This window comes from Daucus carota, chromosome 5, assembly GCF_001625215.2.
Source record: "Daucus carota subsp. sativus chromosome 5, DH1 v3.0, whole genome shotgun sequence".
Lineage (NCBI taxonomy): Eukaryota > Viridiplantae > Streptophyta > Magnoliopsida > Apiales > Apiaceae > Daucus > Daucus carota.
The window spans coordinates 26,848,207-26,864,744 of record NC_030385.2 but is presented as its reverse complement, the minus strand read 5'-3'; the positions used below and the strand labels follow the sequence as shown (position 1 = coordinate 26,864,744).

Genomic DNA, 16,538 nt, shown 5'->3' with positions numbered 1-16,538 from the left:
GGTTAATTTTCTAATTGCATACTACATTAAGTTAGCATGTGATTTTAATTTTTAGACTTCTACATTATTTTATCACTGCCCAACAAATACAAATTTATATTACATTAAATTTTATTTATAATTAACCTCATCAACCCGACTAACCCGATCGAACCGAACCCACCCAACCCGACTTTAATAAAATTTACAGTGAGTTCAAATTTTATAAAACCAATCTAATAGGGTTGGGTTACTAATTTGCTAGTAACCCGTCTAAACCGACCCGCGGCACCCCTAGTATATTCAATGAGAGAGGATCCGGAAAAACATTGCAACTAATTTGAAATGAATTTTGTGTGCATCCATCCATGATCCATCTATGAAATTTGGGCCGGACGCATTATTTCGGTGATAGCAAAGCCCACATAAAGAGATCACCACCAACAAAAAGGCCCAGACTCATCAAACACTTGGACTGACCGTATAAATTTTGTAAGATTAGGGTTTTTTGTTATAGATTAGGGTTTCCGCAGCGGGGAGGGAGGAAGATCACAACAACAAAGCACAAACTACCCAGCTTACAGCCATGGTTCTCAAGTACGTCTCTCTCTCTCTCTCTCTATCTCTCTCATATACGAATTATTTAATTGTTATTTTTATTATCTGATTAGTAGACATACATGTGCTTTGAAAGCTTGAATTTGGGGAATTACACTTGAATGGGCTATACATTTGTTAGATCTAGCTCATAAAATGCACATTTTGAAACCATGATTCATTTATTTATTTTAGGATTCGTAGCTAATTGGAAAGAAATTGTTGTTTGTGTAATTCGTAGCTGATTGTAGATTTGTGTTTGGAATGGATACAAGTTTTACAGTCATGTTTCTGGATTTTCGGAGATTTCTTCGGGGGGTTTTAATCGTTAAGTCGGAAAGTCTATTTGCCTAATTGTAGAGTTGTGTAGTTATGTTTTTGTATTAGGACATAACAAATCTTGCGAATTAGGACATAACTGTTTCGGTTTTGTAGAGCCAGGATATACCCTGTGAAAGTCGGTACCTTTTGATATACCCTAGGAAAGAGTCTGTATATGTTTCATGATTTCTTGTCATTTTATATTTTGAAGTGGTTCCTTTATTTATCGTCATCACTGTAATTATAATTAAGTTTTAAAGTCTGTTTTGCATATTTGTTGAGGTTGTATGTCTATGTTATTTCAGGACAGAACTCTGCCGGTTCAGTGGAGCCAAGATATATCCTGGAAGGGGAATCAGATTTGTTCGTGCTGATTCTCAGGTTCTGCTTACACTTTTATTAAATTGTCGATTATGTATTGCCTCTAGGTGGTGGGTTCTGATTATATGTGTATATGTGTGTACTGTTTTTAAATTGTCAGGTGTTCCTGTTTGTCAACTCAAAATGCAAAAGGTACTTCCACAACAGGTTGAAGCCATCCAAACTTACTTGGACGGCTATGTACAGGAAGCAGCATAAGAAGGTGAGCAAATTTTTTTAATGCAACGGACTGCTTTTACAACTTGGCTTTTTCCTCATTGCTCTCATATATGTGTTTTGCAAAATTCAAGCTAATATCTTGAAATGGTGATGAAATTCCTTACAGTTGTACTGTGATTTCTGGCTATGAGTTCTGTCTGTGCTCGATTGCATGTCTTCTGTGTACTTATGAGTTCTTTCATCACATAGATAACTGATTTTATGATAACTATTGTGTTAACTTCCTGTATCAATATGCAGGATGCTGCTCAAGAGGCAGTCAAGAAGAGGCGTCGTGCCACCAAAAAGCCTTACTCAAGGTCCATTGTAGGTGCAACCTTGGAGGTGATCCAGAAGAGAAGAACTGAAAAGCCTGAAGTTCGTGATGCTGCAAGGGAAGCTGCATTGCGGTGTGTTTCATAATTGTTATTATGACAGTATATAGTAGTAGAATTCTAGTTTCATATTGTAGTTATAGTAAGACCAAGTATTACTAGGCTGTTTAGATCGGGCATCCCATTCTTTTACATTCTAATCTAATGCAACACTTACGTGTGGTAAAATTACAGTGAAATCAAGGAAAGGATTAAGAAAACAAAAGACGAGAAAAAGGCAAAGAAGGCTGAAGTGATGGCTAAAACTCAGAAGAGTTCAGGCAGAAGCAATGTGCCCAAGGGTGTAGCAAACAAGGGAGCTAAACTCGGAGGTGGTGGCAAGCGTTAAATACTTTGAGTTGTACCTTTATCTTTTTGGTTTTCAAGTCTTGTATCAGATAATCTTTCTGCATTTGTTTTCCTATGTTCATCAGTACTTGGAGATTTAATTTTAAGAGAATTTCTGACCTATTATATACAATATGAAGTTTTTTCTTAAGTAGCTGTCAACTGTTTTAGTTTTCCCAGGAATTGAAAGTTGTTAAACAACTACTAAGCACTAAAATTGCCCGATGTATGCTCTGAGGGCATTGGTGTGCTTTGGAATTTTGCGTGATTCTAGTTTTAATTAGCTCTTAGATTATTTACAGCCAGCTATGGGTTTTGGGCCTTTTGTTATAAATCTATTGCATAGATCAGATTAAAGGTCAGTATCTAGTTGAACAGCTGTGTTAACTTTGTAGCACAGCCAAGTGATTATTTTTGCTGAGTACCATGTGTTTTTGACCTGTTTTGATATTTGATTCTGAGCAGACACCGCCAAGTGTTTTAGGCATTTAATTTTATGTTTTATGTCCGATGTTTTATGTCTGAGTAACTGATTGTCCAACGTCCAATGATACCAGTTTAGAAATGGCACCAAGTAGAGTTTGTTCCCCTGGGGATTGGATTGAGTAAATTTCGGGTATTCTTGACTCGAAAATGGAGTGCTGGTTCAGTGACTTGCTTCTAAATTCCTTCATTGCTGGCGTGAAAACTGTTGGATTGAGTTTTAAAAAAATAAATTCGAACAACAATATCTAGTTCAAAAAATTTTTTTACAAAAAGAGGCTCTCTATTTTCGGAACAAATTATCTTCAATTTTTACGAGATTCTATCATGTATTTTACTATTTGAACCTCAAAAAATATATTTTTTTTATGTTATAATTCAAAATATGTAAATATTAAAAGTATTATCATAATTTGATTTTCTACAATAACACTGCTCCGTTCTCATAACATATGTGCCTTTTTAACTTTTCACAATTCAAATCGATTAAATTGTGACTGAAATTTATATACACATTATATAATTGAAAGAAATGATATAAACATATACTCCCTCTGTATTTTTTTATATGATACTTCTGACTCGGGCATATACCTTTAGGTGGGTTGACCGGATAGTAAAAATTATTATTTTTACTTTATTTTTTTTGTGAATTAAAATTTTGAATTCATATTTTTATTCAGAAAAAGATAATTTGAAAATAATAATTCTAACTACCCGCTCAAAGCACTTAAAAATGTGTGCCAAAAAATCAAACGTCATATATTAAAAAACGGAAAGAGTATCAATTTTTAAATTTAACTTTAAAAAAAAAATAAAATATGTAACTTTAGATGAGTTCCAAGAAAGTGGAAGTATATTATTAGGTTACATCCACTCAAACGAGCCCGAAGAGGGGTTTCCTTTAATAAAAAAACAGACTTATATGCTTTTGTTGGTTTGAGTGTAAATATTTTAAATAAAAATATTTAAATACTTAAATAATTTGTGAAACATATTATCTAAACATTTGTATAACTTATAAATCATAACCGGTTTATAGTAAGGGATATTCTCAACAGTACACTTATAGTTTTGTCTTTTCCTAATGATAGGCAAAATATTTTTGACTTCTCATTGATACACTTATACTATTCCAACATTCTGTTCATTTTTGACACGCATTTTTATGTCTCTTAACCGTATAATTAAAATTATTATTTTAAAAAATCTGAATACAAATATGTGATTAATATTTTAATTTAAAATTTTAAAAATGCGTGTTAAAATGTTAAACTATCTATGCGAAGGAGGTACTCCTCCGTTTCACAAAACATGTCCACTTTAGAAAAAAAAAAAATTGTTTCAAATTACTTGTCCACTTCAACTTTCAATGTAAATTTATATTTCCAAAATCAACTTTCCTTCACATATTTCAAATTTATATTTTCAAGATCAACCATATACCACATATTAGGTTCAATTAATGACTTAATATACCTCTTTTTTGTTGAAATTCACTTTTGTTAAATTATATGTGATTTTTTGAAAGTGAACATGTAATTTGAAAGGGAGAGAATATTTGTTAATTAAACGTTCCTCCCTTTCCAAAAAATATTGTAAGAACTTTTTTTTTCTTAAAACGGCAAAGCCGCCACATGTGGCGCTATGCCCAACAAAGCATACAAATGGATAAAAAAAAAAATGAACTTTATGAGGTTAAAACCGTCAATCTGCATAAACAAAATGCAAACAGTATTGCTCAAACCCGTGTTCTATCTCTCTCTGCGTATAAACTTCGGCAAACCAAAACCATGGGCAGTATAACCAGGTACCCCGCTCTTTGTATTCTCCCAGTACATTGTATCCTCTTCTTACACCATTTCTATTTATTTATATACTCCTATCACTTTTATATCCTCCATCTTCCATTCTACTTTTCAGCTTTGCATCTCAATCTCACTCCTTCTCTTTATCCCAGTACAGAACTACATATACACACACATACTAGTAATACCATTGAAAATAGTTGTTCAAAGTTTGAATTTTGGCACCTGGGTTTTGTTCAAAATTGTTTCTTTTTAGGTGGGTCTGCTTTGGTTTCTTTTAATTCTCTTGCTTTTGTGTTCGTTTGTGGTGTTCTTGTTGTGTCAATTGGGTGTATTTTGAATTGTGAAATTTTGGTAATGGAAGGTAATGGTATGCCTAATGGGATGTTTTCTGGTATAAATTCTGGAATGTTGGGGCTTGAAATGTCACCACAGCAGTATCAGCATTTACAGGCCCAGCAAAACCCTCAAAACCCCCAAAACCCTAACTTATCTCAACAACACCCGCACACACATCACACTATGGTTTCTTTTGGGCAGAATGAGGTTGATCATCACCACACTCAGAATCAGCAAGCTGTTAAACAGGGTTATCCGTATGGCGCGAAGCCTCGGACTCAACAGCTGACATTTAGTGATGATGATGAGGCTGGTGTTGGTGCTGAGGATAGTGGTGGAAAGCGGAATGCTTCTCCTTGGCAGAGGATGAAATGGACTGATGGGATGGTGAAGTTGTTGATTATGATGGTGTTTTATATTGGGGATGATCAAGGGGTTTCGGAAGGGAATGATGTGGCGGGGAAGAAGAAGGGTGGTGGTGGAGGTGGGGCTTTACAGAAGAAAGGGAAGTGGAAATCGGTGTCTAAGGCTATGATGGAAAGGGGGTTTTTCGTGTCTCCCCAACAATGTGAGGATAAGTTTAATGATTTGAACAAGAGGTATAAGAGGGTTAATGATATACTTGGGAAGGGAACTTCTTGTAAGGTTGTGGAGAATCAGAGTTTGCTTGATACGATGGATCATTTGTCGCCCAAAATGAAGGAGGAAGTTAGGAAATTGCTGAATTCTAAGCATTTGTTTTTCAGGGAAATGTGTGCCTATCATACTAGTTGTAATGGCGGTGCTCAGCATTCAGCAGAGGCAGGAGCGGATTCGTCTCATGTCCAGCAGCAGCAGCAGCAGCAACAAAGAAGGACATGTTTGCATTCGTCTGACAACTCACCGAATGTGCATAATTTGGGTAGAACAGACACCGAAGGGTCTAAGATGATGAAAGGGGTAAGCGTGGAAGAAGAGGATGATGATGAGGACGACAATGATGATGAAGATGAAGATAATGATGAAGTGGAAGGTGGTGCAAGAGGTCATGAACATGAATCTGATTTAGATGTTAAGATCACCTCGCACAAAAGAACAAGAAACGAAACGTATGCTCCGGATTCAAATTCATTCCAAGAATTCAATAATGAATTGAAATATGTAATACAAGATGGTACAAAGAGTTCATGGGAGAAAAGGCAATGGATGAGGATCCGGTTGATGCAATTGGAAGAACATCGAATGCATCATCAGTGCCAGGCATTTGAACTGGAAAAGCAGAAGATGAAATGGCTGAAGTTCAAGCACAAGAAGGAGAGGGACATGGAGGCAGAGAGGCTAGCCAACGAGCGAATGAGGCTCCAAAATGAGAGAATGGTTCTTATTCTTAGGCAGAAAGAGCTGGAATTGCTGGATAGTCAACAGCAACATCAGTCATGTAACAGGAGTTCCATGGCTGGCTAGCCTTATTAACTGAGATCTTGTATAGTGCTTTATAGGAAATATAGCTGCTCTTATGTTTTTCATGCTGCTCTTTATTTGATGTATACTTCCATTCCCATAGTTCTGTTTTGGCTAGAGCAGTTTCAGGTTTATACTATAATCATCTGATATCATTGGCAGAATTCTTTTTACATAACTATTTAGACTTGTCATGTGTGGTTTGATTTTCTGGAAATTTTATTAAATTCTGAGCAATTACTTTTTTATTTTATGAGATATAATGTTTAAACTTATCAGAAAAATAAATAAATATGATGTTGAAGAGCACCAGTTAGAATTAGAGGATCGTGTTTTGCAAAATAATCAAAATTCAGTACTAGGAAAATTATCAAGACATTGTCTTCGGTTGAATTGTTATGTGTTTTGGTTTTATATTAGAATAATATATATATATTTTAATTAAAATAATTTATTAAATAATTAATATACGTGTTTGGTTTAAAATATTGTTATTGAACGTATAATTTTATTTAACATATTAAATAACATTCTTAATAGTTAACTCGTCAGAAAACTGTCAATAATTAATAATAAAAATGTTTAAGTAATTTTATTTTAATGAAGAAGTCCGGGACGAATTTTTGGTGCTCATAAATCTATCCCGGAAAAATGTTGTAAAAACGAACACACCCAGTGGGACTCGAACCCACAATCGCCTGATTAGAAGTCAGACGCCTTATCCATTAGGCCATGGGTGCTGCTTGACAGTTTACGTAATATATAATAGATATTCGGTTCTATTCAGAAACTTTATATGGGCACCGAATCCATCAAGCTCAAATCCGAATCGAGTCTGATATCATCTACCTTGGTTTGGCTTGACTACATGATCTACATCCCCAATCCCATCACGGAGAAGTACTTCGCAACAATGATGCAAATGGCGGCAAGAATTCAAAGATGTAAAACAGTATATATTAAAGTTAATTGAATTATTCAGCACACCAGATTTTAAAATGCAGATCATTCAAAGAATCAATGGCGATATCAAATAATATATATATCATTTTCAGAATTTTGTATCATATTCATTGCATTAGTATCCTGAAGACCCAAAAGCCTTGACCAGATTACAAAAACTCCCACATCATATGGGAAACATTGTCGCCTTGGTTAAACCAAGCAAAAATTAAAATAAAATCATTGCGAGGAAAAGCTTCCCACGTATTTTCAAACTATATGAAGGTAATGACAATAGCCAAGTTCTTAAACCACCTCTCTTATAGACCAAAAATTCACATTTTCAAAATTGATAGGGATGGTATGGTATTATAAAGCAGGGTACAAGAATGCTAGTCTTCAAGCTCGATAATCTTGACCACGGATGCATCACCCACCTTTTGGCAGATCACGACCCTATCATGTGACTTTATGACTCCTGCAGACTTTCCATGATCAAGTGCGACCTTCAGTACAGACTCGTTTGTTGCACCAGTTGATTCAGCCTGGAAGGAGACAAAACATGTGTTAATTATGTGTATGGGTATAATACTTTTAAGTTCTAATTTCCCATCATATTTCTAACCACATCAATATGGTCATAGTCAACTGTAAGGAGACAAAACATGTGTTAATTATGTGTATGGGTATAATACTTCTAAGTTCTAATTTCCCATCATATTTCTAACCACATCAATATGGTCATAGTCAACTGTAGACCAAAACGTAAAATAAATTGGTAAGAAGCTCTGTCAAGGCAACCAATTGCACTAACACCTATGTTTATCAGATTTTATCCCTGCTAATGGTAAATGAAGGCACATCAATGCATAGTTGAACATGAACCAGGAATAACACATGTACACCGGTAAGCCACCAGGAGTCGAGGACACAAGCTTTAGGTCACAACCAAATAATGCTGCAAGAGTAGTTATATTAGCTGCAATACCCCTGCTAAAAAGCTTTCATTATGTCAATCATACTTTAGCTATTATTGTCTAAACCTCTAGTTACATCAGACGGCCAGGAAAATGACATCGCGTGACTCTAGGAAAGTTATTGTGCACAGAGAGAGACTGCTGATATATTTTGCTATATCATGTTTGTTGCATCCAAACAAAAGATTACAAAAACCTCTCTTTGTAGTTTCCCTACACATGTTATGAATCAAATCCATTCCAACAGGTAAGAAGTGGAAATAAGAAAAGAACTTACAGGATGACGGGGATCGGCAAGCATAGGAAAAAGTCCTCTTACGATAAGTGATTGCCTTGCCTAAAATTCGTCAGGAAAGAGGAGCATTGTATCAGTTTATGCATTAACAGGTTGTGCAAGGAAATGAAGAGAGTAGAGTCAGATCACATGAAAGACAAATAATTTTAACAACCAAGATTTAGACTCTATAATTTGTAAGCACTTGCTGAATGGGTATACATATCAACCAATATTAGAGAGACAGGGACACAAACCATCTGGATGTATATGGGACAAGTTGAAAAATAAATGCTCACACAAAAAATTCTTAATCCCCAAAACTCCACAACTCCCGACAGTGATTCATAAAACAGATTCGCCCAAGTAGATAAATGGAAATTGCAGTTTCAACTAGCTCTGTGGCAAGTCTCAAGTTGGCCCTAGTCAATATACATACACACAATTGCTAAATACAAAATCCACTCATTTAATTATCAAGGTGCTACAGTACTTGAGGGATAATTTTTATTACAATTTATATATATATAATTTCAATTCCATTAGATGTATAAAAAGTGCCAAAAAAACAGGTAAGCTACAGGCTTAGACTAGAGCAAGGAGCCTACCTCAAATGCACCGCTAAAACTCCAGCGCAATTGATTTGTCTTGAGCCTTGGGATAACAACCGACAAAACGGGCATTGTTGGACGATATTTTGCAATTAACCTGTGCATGCAAATATAATAATTACATATTGAGTTGTAAACTGACATCATAACCTGTTATGTAATAGTCTTATTTTGCAATCTATAAAGAATCATGTTCATACTGGAAAACCTATTAAATACCTTGCAGCCCTGCCTGATGATGTAAAACAAATGATAACGGATGCCTTCACCTTAATGGCTGCCCGAACCTAGACAAAAGAGCAAGCAAACTTCCATAATTATTGTCATACTTGCAATTGTTCCAGGAATAGCACATAAATGATTCTTAATAACAGTTGATTCAATGTTGTCGCAAAACAAAGTATATGTACTGGTAAGATCAATTTCTTAGAGAATATACCGCTGATGAAGCAATAGATTCCAAATGTGTCATTGGTTCTCCAACATATTTGACAGTCTTCTTGAAATACATGTCTTGATTGAAGACCTTCTCTGCCTGTTGAACCCAAGAAGCAATCAACAACAAGAATATCCATCCCGAAGTTAAGTAACAGATAACTTGAGTAAACTCTTAAAGATATTATCTACTCCCTCCGTCCCCCTGAATTGTATACGCAGGGGGAGCGGCACGCACTTTAATGCTCCTCTAAAGTATAGTTCTATAATTTATTTTTATATATTTTTATTCCTGAATAAAAGTTTAACTATTAAATTTTTATTCAGGAAAAGAAAATCACGAAAATAAGTTATAGAACCATATTTTATAGAAGCATCAAAGTGCGTGCCAAATAGTGAACGTATAGAATTAAATGGGACGGAGGGAGTAACAAGTACCAAGCACGAACATGTCAAGCATTTACACATCCAGCTATAAATGCTAGATATGAAATAAAAGAATAGAGGTGCGTTTTTGCCAATAAACTGTGCTTTAAGAACCAATTACATGAAATTCAAAAATCAGGAAGATTTTTAATTAAAGGAAAGGACTCATGTTATATTGTAAGTTAGTGAAACCATAATATACCTCAGCACAAATTTTTCCAACGATAGAGATTGTCTCAACAGGATACAACCCACGCAGGGTTTCAGCACCAAGAAGAATTGCATCACTTCCTGCAAAAAGATAGAGGGCATATGTAAAAAATGCCAAGTATTTATTTCTAGACTGCAATGACTATATAGCTAAATAGCAGTCTACATTAGCAGTTTCCAAGAGCAACATTACGATGGAACACAGAACAACAATACTGCAGTACACGACACAAATTAACAATAAGACAGATCTGTAGTATTACTACAGCTAGGACACTATTAGCAACATCAGTCACCATCCATACAGCAACCATCATATAAGCATAAAGAATGAGTTACCATCTAATACAGCATTAGCAACATCAGTTGCTTCTGCGCGAGTTGGCCTTAAATTATCAGTCATGCTATCAACAACACGGGTTACAACAGCTGGCTTCCCTGCCATGTTACACTTATAAACAGCAGCTTTCTGAAACAAAAATACCTGCAAAATTTCACAAGAACTTCAATCATTTGGAGTTTACATAAGTTACTAAAGAATGTCACATGTTCCATCAACATGGATCTCAGATTGTCCAAAATGCCAGCTAACTCCTTTACATGCACAAACAGTACAAGTAGAATACTTGATACTCCAATAAAATAGTGATGATGTCGGTCAAACAGTCTACTCAAACGAAATGAAAATTGCATAATCAAATATACTTTTTTCTTGTTTATAAATAAAAATTATACTCAGATCCGTATATAAATGAATTAGCTCAGTTTAATCACTGATGTGGAACATAAAATAATTAAAGAGCTGTAAATCATTTATTATTCTTATCATTATTATATATTTTTATATAAATATATGTGCCTTGTAGTTGATTATTTTTATTGATTGAATGTTTTGACATAGTTATGCAGATATATTGTGTTTCTGCCAAATGTCTGTAGAGATAGGTCATTATCTCTTCTTCTTCCCTTATTATGAACCTTGTCCTAGTCTAATCACCCCTTATAAACTTGTAGACTTTAAGAAATTAAACTTAACATGTAAGATAATACTAAATGAGAACTAGTATTAATATGATCAAAGCTAATTAATAAATTAGAGCTCTTTATGAACTTTCGGATCCATTCAACCTAGCCAGAATACGAAGTTTGCAACATTTCATGTAAAAGGTATTTGCGTCCCACAAGTAAATATGCAATATTGAGTTAAATAAGTTTATCAGATGTTCGGTCAGACCTCTCCTTGTTTCTAGAAACCTAATAAATTCTGCAACTTGCTAAGGCTAGGTACGCTTCCTCTGTGAAAGATAATTTTTCCCATCTGGAGGCTTCAATTAAAGTACTCCACATGATACTTGACAGATGAATTAAATAGATCCCCGACACAACACTCCACCTAGAAAACATGTGCCTGCCAATGATGCAGATTTGGACAACATAGCTAGCATGAATTCAGGGGAGGAGCTACCAGTTACCGAGGGTACACAGTGGCTCCGTGGAAAGTTACTTGCATTCAATTTTTGCTTTTTTGTATTAAGAATGAAAATTATTGCACTTAATTTATATTGTCTAATTCTATTTCATATGGAAATAATAATGTGAATGAAAAACACATTGAAAATTTACTTTTACTGTTTTCTTTAAACTACTATTAGTTTAGCAGTTTATTTTATTGAAATATCAATATTATGTTTCATTCTAATTTATTATACATAGTGTATTTTGTACCACAATTAATTATTAATAAAATCGATACAAAGCCTATTTCTCTTTATTTATATAACTTCAAATTACATTGTTGTTTACTCGTTAAAAAAGTTATTTATTATAATGATAAATCAGAGGAAAAAATATGCCAGGTTTTGGCTAGGCTCTACCACTGCAAGCAGTCATAAATTTATATATTCTGTATAATGTGTGCCAGCATCATTGCAAAAAGTATGTCTTTACTTTAAATGAAGCTAATCTCAATTTTGATATCATTTCTCTGATAACTAACCTTCTCAGGTGGAAGGTCTATACCGAGATTTCCACGGGACAGGATGATACCATCAGCCTCTTGCAGAATCTCATCAAAATGAGTTAAACCCTATATGAGAAAAAAAATGTATAGATCCAATTTTAGCAAAACTATGGGAAACAGGAAATCAATATACAAGATACTTGTATGCAAGAGGTAATCCCGTCACAAAATTTAGAACTCACTTCTATGTTCTCTATTTTTGCAAAGATTTGAGTCTGACTCAATTCACCCAGTTTAGATAGATATTCGCGGGCCTGCAAATGATCAAAAAAACATAAGCTACCACTTAATCTGATCATTGAGCATCCATAACAACTCTATAACTAACAAAAAGTCATTTCCAAAAGGCATCTTTAAAGATTCTGTCAAAAATTGAACTTACTTCGCGAACATCTTCTGCATGTCGTGTATATGAAAGTGAGAGGAAGTCAATTTTATTCTGAACACCCCATGTGCTTATGACCTATATTTAAGATTGGAAAATCAACAGAAGTTCCATAATTGAATATATCAAGAATGAAGTAATACCAGTGAAATATATTAAAGAATATTAAGAAGCTTTGATACAGAATGCCTGGACATATAATTTCACGAATAAAAAGCTACTAATCTCTTATAAGTTAGGGAAAAAATGCTTATGTTGTTCAAGGCTACCATATCATTAGCTGCCAAAGACTGAAAGCAGCATTATACAAATTTCATACTTCAATTTCTGATTTAGGAACTCCTAACAGTGTATGAATTGGTTCATCCATGGGCTTCCCACTATTTTAGATGGCGTAAAACTGTAACATTGCATTCTGATCAACTAACATTTGTATCAACATAAACATTAACGTTGCAATTATTAACCTCATAAACAAGAATAGTACATTCCTTAGAAATTAACATTTTGATCAAGGAAGAATCTAATGTAGAGCCGTATGTTTTCACATTCAAATGCTTAAAACATTATGGGTTCAAACTCCATGGGGGCAATAAGATAGCAAGCAAATTGGCCTTGCAGTACCAGAATCGCTTCAGATTTGTTTGTTCTTTTCGAGAAAGGGTGAACTGAACTTCATATAATCAACAAGTGTAAGAAGAAGTTCCCCGTCCATAAGCAAACTAATAATATATTCATTATGCATTGATTATCTTGTAAGAAGAAGTATCACTTACCTCCTTGTCTTTTTCAGAGAGGGTAGGCATTTCAATGTGAACTTGACAGACATGGAGAGTGAACATTGACCCGGCCAAAGTAGCTGAATTTTTTATCTTGCAAACCACGTCATCACCTTTAACACTGTCAACCTGCTCAAGCCAGTAGAGAAAATAAGGTCATGAACAGATAATACGGAACAATGTAGGCGAAAGCTTAATAAAAAAATTTAAAACATAAACAATTTAAACGAAAAAATTGACAGGACAAATAGTTTAAAAAAGTGATGACAACACTTATAATCAATGCAGAACAAAACATTATATTTAAATCACAAATAAGACAGATTTTGTGTTATTTATGCAGTCTGTTTCCTGTGGTTGTACCTCTAGCCAAACAGAAGTCGTTTCACTTCCTGTGAACAGATAGTGCCCAACAAAAATTGTATCTCCTGTCTTCACAGCCTGCAAGATCATTCCATCACACTAGTGAGTACAATAGGTTAAAAAGCATACATCATGCACTTTGAAAAATGAATGAATACGACATTACGCACTGTTAAATCAAAAAATTCCATTCTTTATACCAATAAATGAGAGCCTTTTTTTACTAAATCCAAAGTATGAGGCAATACATAGAAGTTTGGACTCAGTACTATGCTTACCTGTATTTACATCCTTACGGGTGAAATTTTTTCTACATGCATTTCATTTAACATCCCATGCTCCTTTATAAAATTATCCAAACTGTACTTTTAAATTACCAATATATATCAAATCCCCCAATATTTCATTTATAAAATTAAATCCTTTATAAAATGATCCAAACTGTACTTTTAACATCCCATGCATTTCATTTGATATATAATATATACAAAATCAAATCCCCCAATGCAACCAGAACTCTTTTATGCCTGTAGTAGAAGAACTAACTACAATAGAACTTAAGAGTGGAAGATAAAAGGGTTAAAATAACATACATATAGTTGAGATTATCCACGCCATTAGATAATGAAAGTTGCAAATAGAACTTTGGAGATCAAATTTGTTTCTTAAACAAGCACAAAGACCATTATAGGCCACAGGGAGTATCATGGTATTTTAATTACTGCAGTGAGAGCAATACAAGCACACAAGCAAGAACATAATATGATTTTCTGTGCTACATAGTCTAAAACCTCATGACGTAAATGTTTTACAAATTATTACCAAATGATAAATACAGAAAGAATAGCACTTGAAAATTTTTAACCTTAGCGAGTCCATCAAAGTTAATTGGCAGCACTTCAGAAGAGGCTTCTTGACCTTGATAAGGAGTCATAATCACAGTCTTATCAGCCTCAAGTGAAATAGACTTTTCAACTTTATTAACCACCTGTAGTTCAGGTCCGACTGTGTCCAACATAACCTGAAATGGTTTGATAGAAAAATACTTAGTCGCTAATTGATATAATACAACTAATTACTCTGATGTTTTTCTCAAAAATAAGACGACTGTAAAACAAAATTAATCTGCAAAAGCTACAGGTTTGAGGACAATATTTTAATGCCAGTGTTAGAGTTTATACTGAAGAATCTATCAAATAAAAGAAACAGCAAGTCTATTGGAACCTTAAAAAGGTGAAAAACATAGCCCGAAGTCTTCTAGAGAGCTAAAAAAAATTGCAACTACAAAATGTGCATGTAACAATCAAGAACAGGACATAGCTAGTAACACATACAGCGCAGAGCTTCTTGGTACTCTTGACAGCCAACTTCAAATTTTCCAAGGTCTCTTGGTGGTACTCAGGCTCACCCCATGAAAAATCAAATCTAGCCACTACAATAAAAAAACATACAAAATGCACATAACAGTAAGTACAAGAAACACACAAATGAAATATCAAATTCATGGAAACAATATTAAAGTCATGATTTTGCAAAAAACCAGATACCTATTCATCTATCTACATAATCTTAAATAGCACATTTTAGCGCAACAACAAACAAGATAATTGAAAAAGTGCAGATCAATTGTTCTCGAAAACATTCCCCGTAAACATAATACCTCCAAATAGCAATATATATGATAAATAATAGTACCTGACATGCCGGCTTTAAGACAACCGGAAATAGTGTCCACAGATCGTGACTTAGGCCCCAGAGTCCCAACTATCTTAGTCATTGCAGGAAAGAAACTCTACACACAAACACACATATACACAGTCAGATGCTTACATGCAAGCAACATATAAGCCAATCAAATCAAACACATATACGATCAGATGCTGAAAATCACAATTACAGATCCAAAAGTAAAAATAATGATCTTACAGATTTAGAAGGCTCGAGGATTGAAGCCATCCTGATAGGCTCCTCGAGAAGCAAGTGATTCGAATGCATTTTTACAAATCAAAATCAAAATTAATTAGGAGAAAATTAAACAGCAGCTTGGATTGCTAAAATACAGGTAGCGTTAAACAACCGAGAGGAGAGGTGTGTATATATATTGTGTGTGTGTGTGTGAGTATGGGGGCAGAAAAGTAAAAGGGGGAGAGAAGAAAGTGTGTGAAACAGTGAGAAACGTGAGACAGGCTGCTTGATTTGTAGACCGTTGATGTGTGTAATACTAGGGTTTTAAAAGGAGAAACTGGGGGTTGTTTAGGAAGGTAGTGGATTCCTGATCAAGCAACTGCTCCTGGGAGACGACGTGGCATGTCTAATGTCTTGTTTGGCGCTTCAGGTTTTGAGTAGGCAGTGGCCAGTGGGGGGAAGGGCTCTTCGATTTTACACGAGGGGACGTGTGCGCTTCAAAATTGTTTTCTTTTTTCATTTTAATTTTAGAAAACGGTAATTAATTTCATAACTTATAAATTATAGGAGTATCTCCAACGGGTTTAGTTATAATAGTTGATTAAATTGGACATGTAAGATATTATGTAAAATTTAATGTACCCGAAACACATTTTGCTTCGATGATATTGATTATATCGGTTAGAGCATATCCAACCCTTACAAGCCCTTAGCTAAAAGTCCATGTGACTTTCCAAAATTAAATTTTATAGTCAATGTTCACAAAAAATATAACTCCAACCACAGCAACCCCTTGTGTATAATTATAGCCGACATGGATGGCTATATTTGTCGATCCGCTACAGATCTGTAGCGAATTTCACGTCATCTCTTGCAATTTATTTTCGTTCTTCCCACTGATTACATATTATTTATTACCATATTATATTGATATATTCTATTT

At 34.5% G+C, this 16,538-nt stretch overlaps 3 protein-coding genes and 1 non-coding gene across 4 annotated transcripts; 2 read left to right on the top strand and 2 right to left on the bottom strand.

Annotated features, from left to right (window-relative positions):
* Positions 1-435: 435 nt before the first annotated feature.
* LOC108220380 (large ribosomal subunit protein eL24) lies at positions 436-2,349 on the top strand. The gene is made up of 5 exons (XM_017394131.2): positions 436-576; positions 1,203-1,278; positions 1,379-1,480; positions 1,738-1,886; positions 2,046-2,349. Exons 1-5 carry the CDS (start codon positions 566-568, stop codon positions 2,197-2,199), a joined length of 492 nt encoding a protein of 163 aa, XP_017249620.1. The 5' UTR covers positions 436-565; the 3' UTR covers positions 2,200-2,349.
* Positions 2,350-4,498: 2,149 nt separating this feature from the next.
* LOC108219919 (uncharacterized) lies at positions 4,499-6,333 on the top strand. The gene has a single exon (XM_017393514.2). It carries the CDS (start codon positions 4,847-4,849, stop codon positions 6,269-6,271), a length of 1,425 nt encoding a protein of 474 aa, XP_017249003.2. The 5' UTR covers positions 4,499-4,846; the 3' UTR covers positions 6,272-6,333.
* Positions 6,334-6,935: 602 nt separating this feature from the next.
* TRNAR-UCU (transfer RNA arginine (anticodon UCU)) lies at positions 6,936-7,008 on the bottom strand. The gene has a single exon. It is a non-coding gene; the product is annotated as a tRNA-Arg (tRNA).
* A 285-nt stretch (positions 7,009-7,293) lies between these two features.
* Positions 7,294-16,089, bottom strand: LOC108223518 (pyruvate kinase 1, cytosolic). Its single transcript, XM_017397822.2, has 16 exons — positions 15,617-16,089; positions 15,386-15,482; positions 15,025-15,122; positions 14,556-14,711; positions 13,691-13,768; positions 13,325-13,456; positions 12,546-12,626; positions 12,346-12,417; positions 12,140-12,229; positions 10,483-10,627; positions 10,136-10,224; positions 9,512-9,607; positions 9,292-9,359; positions 9,070-9,169; positions 8,465-8,524; positions 7,294-7,755 (listed from the first exon to the last, which is right to left on the bottom strand). The coding sequence occupies exons 1-16, from the start codon at positions 15,683-15,685 to the stop codon at positions 7,603-7,605; spliced, it is 1,584 nt and encodes a 527-aa protein (XP_017253311.1). The 5' UTR covers positions 15,686-16,089; the 3' UTR covers positions 7,294-7,602.
* Positions 16,090-16,538: the final 449 nt, after the last annotated feature.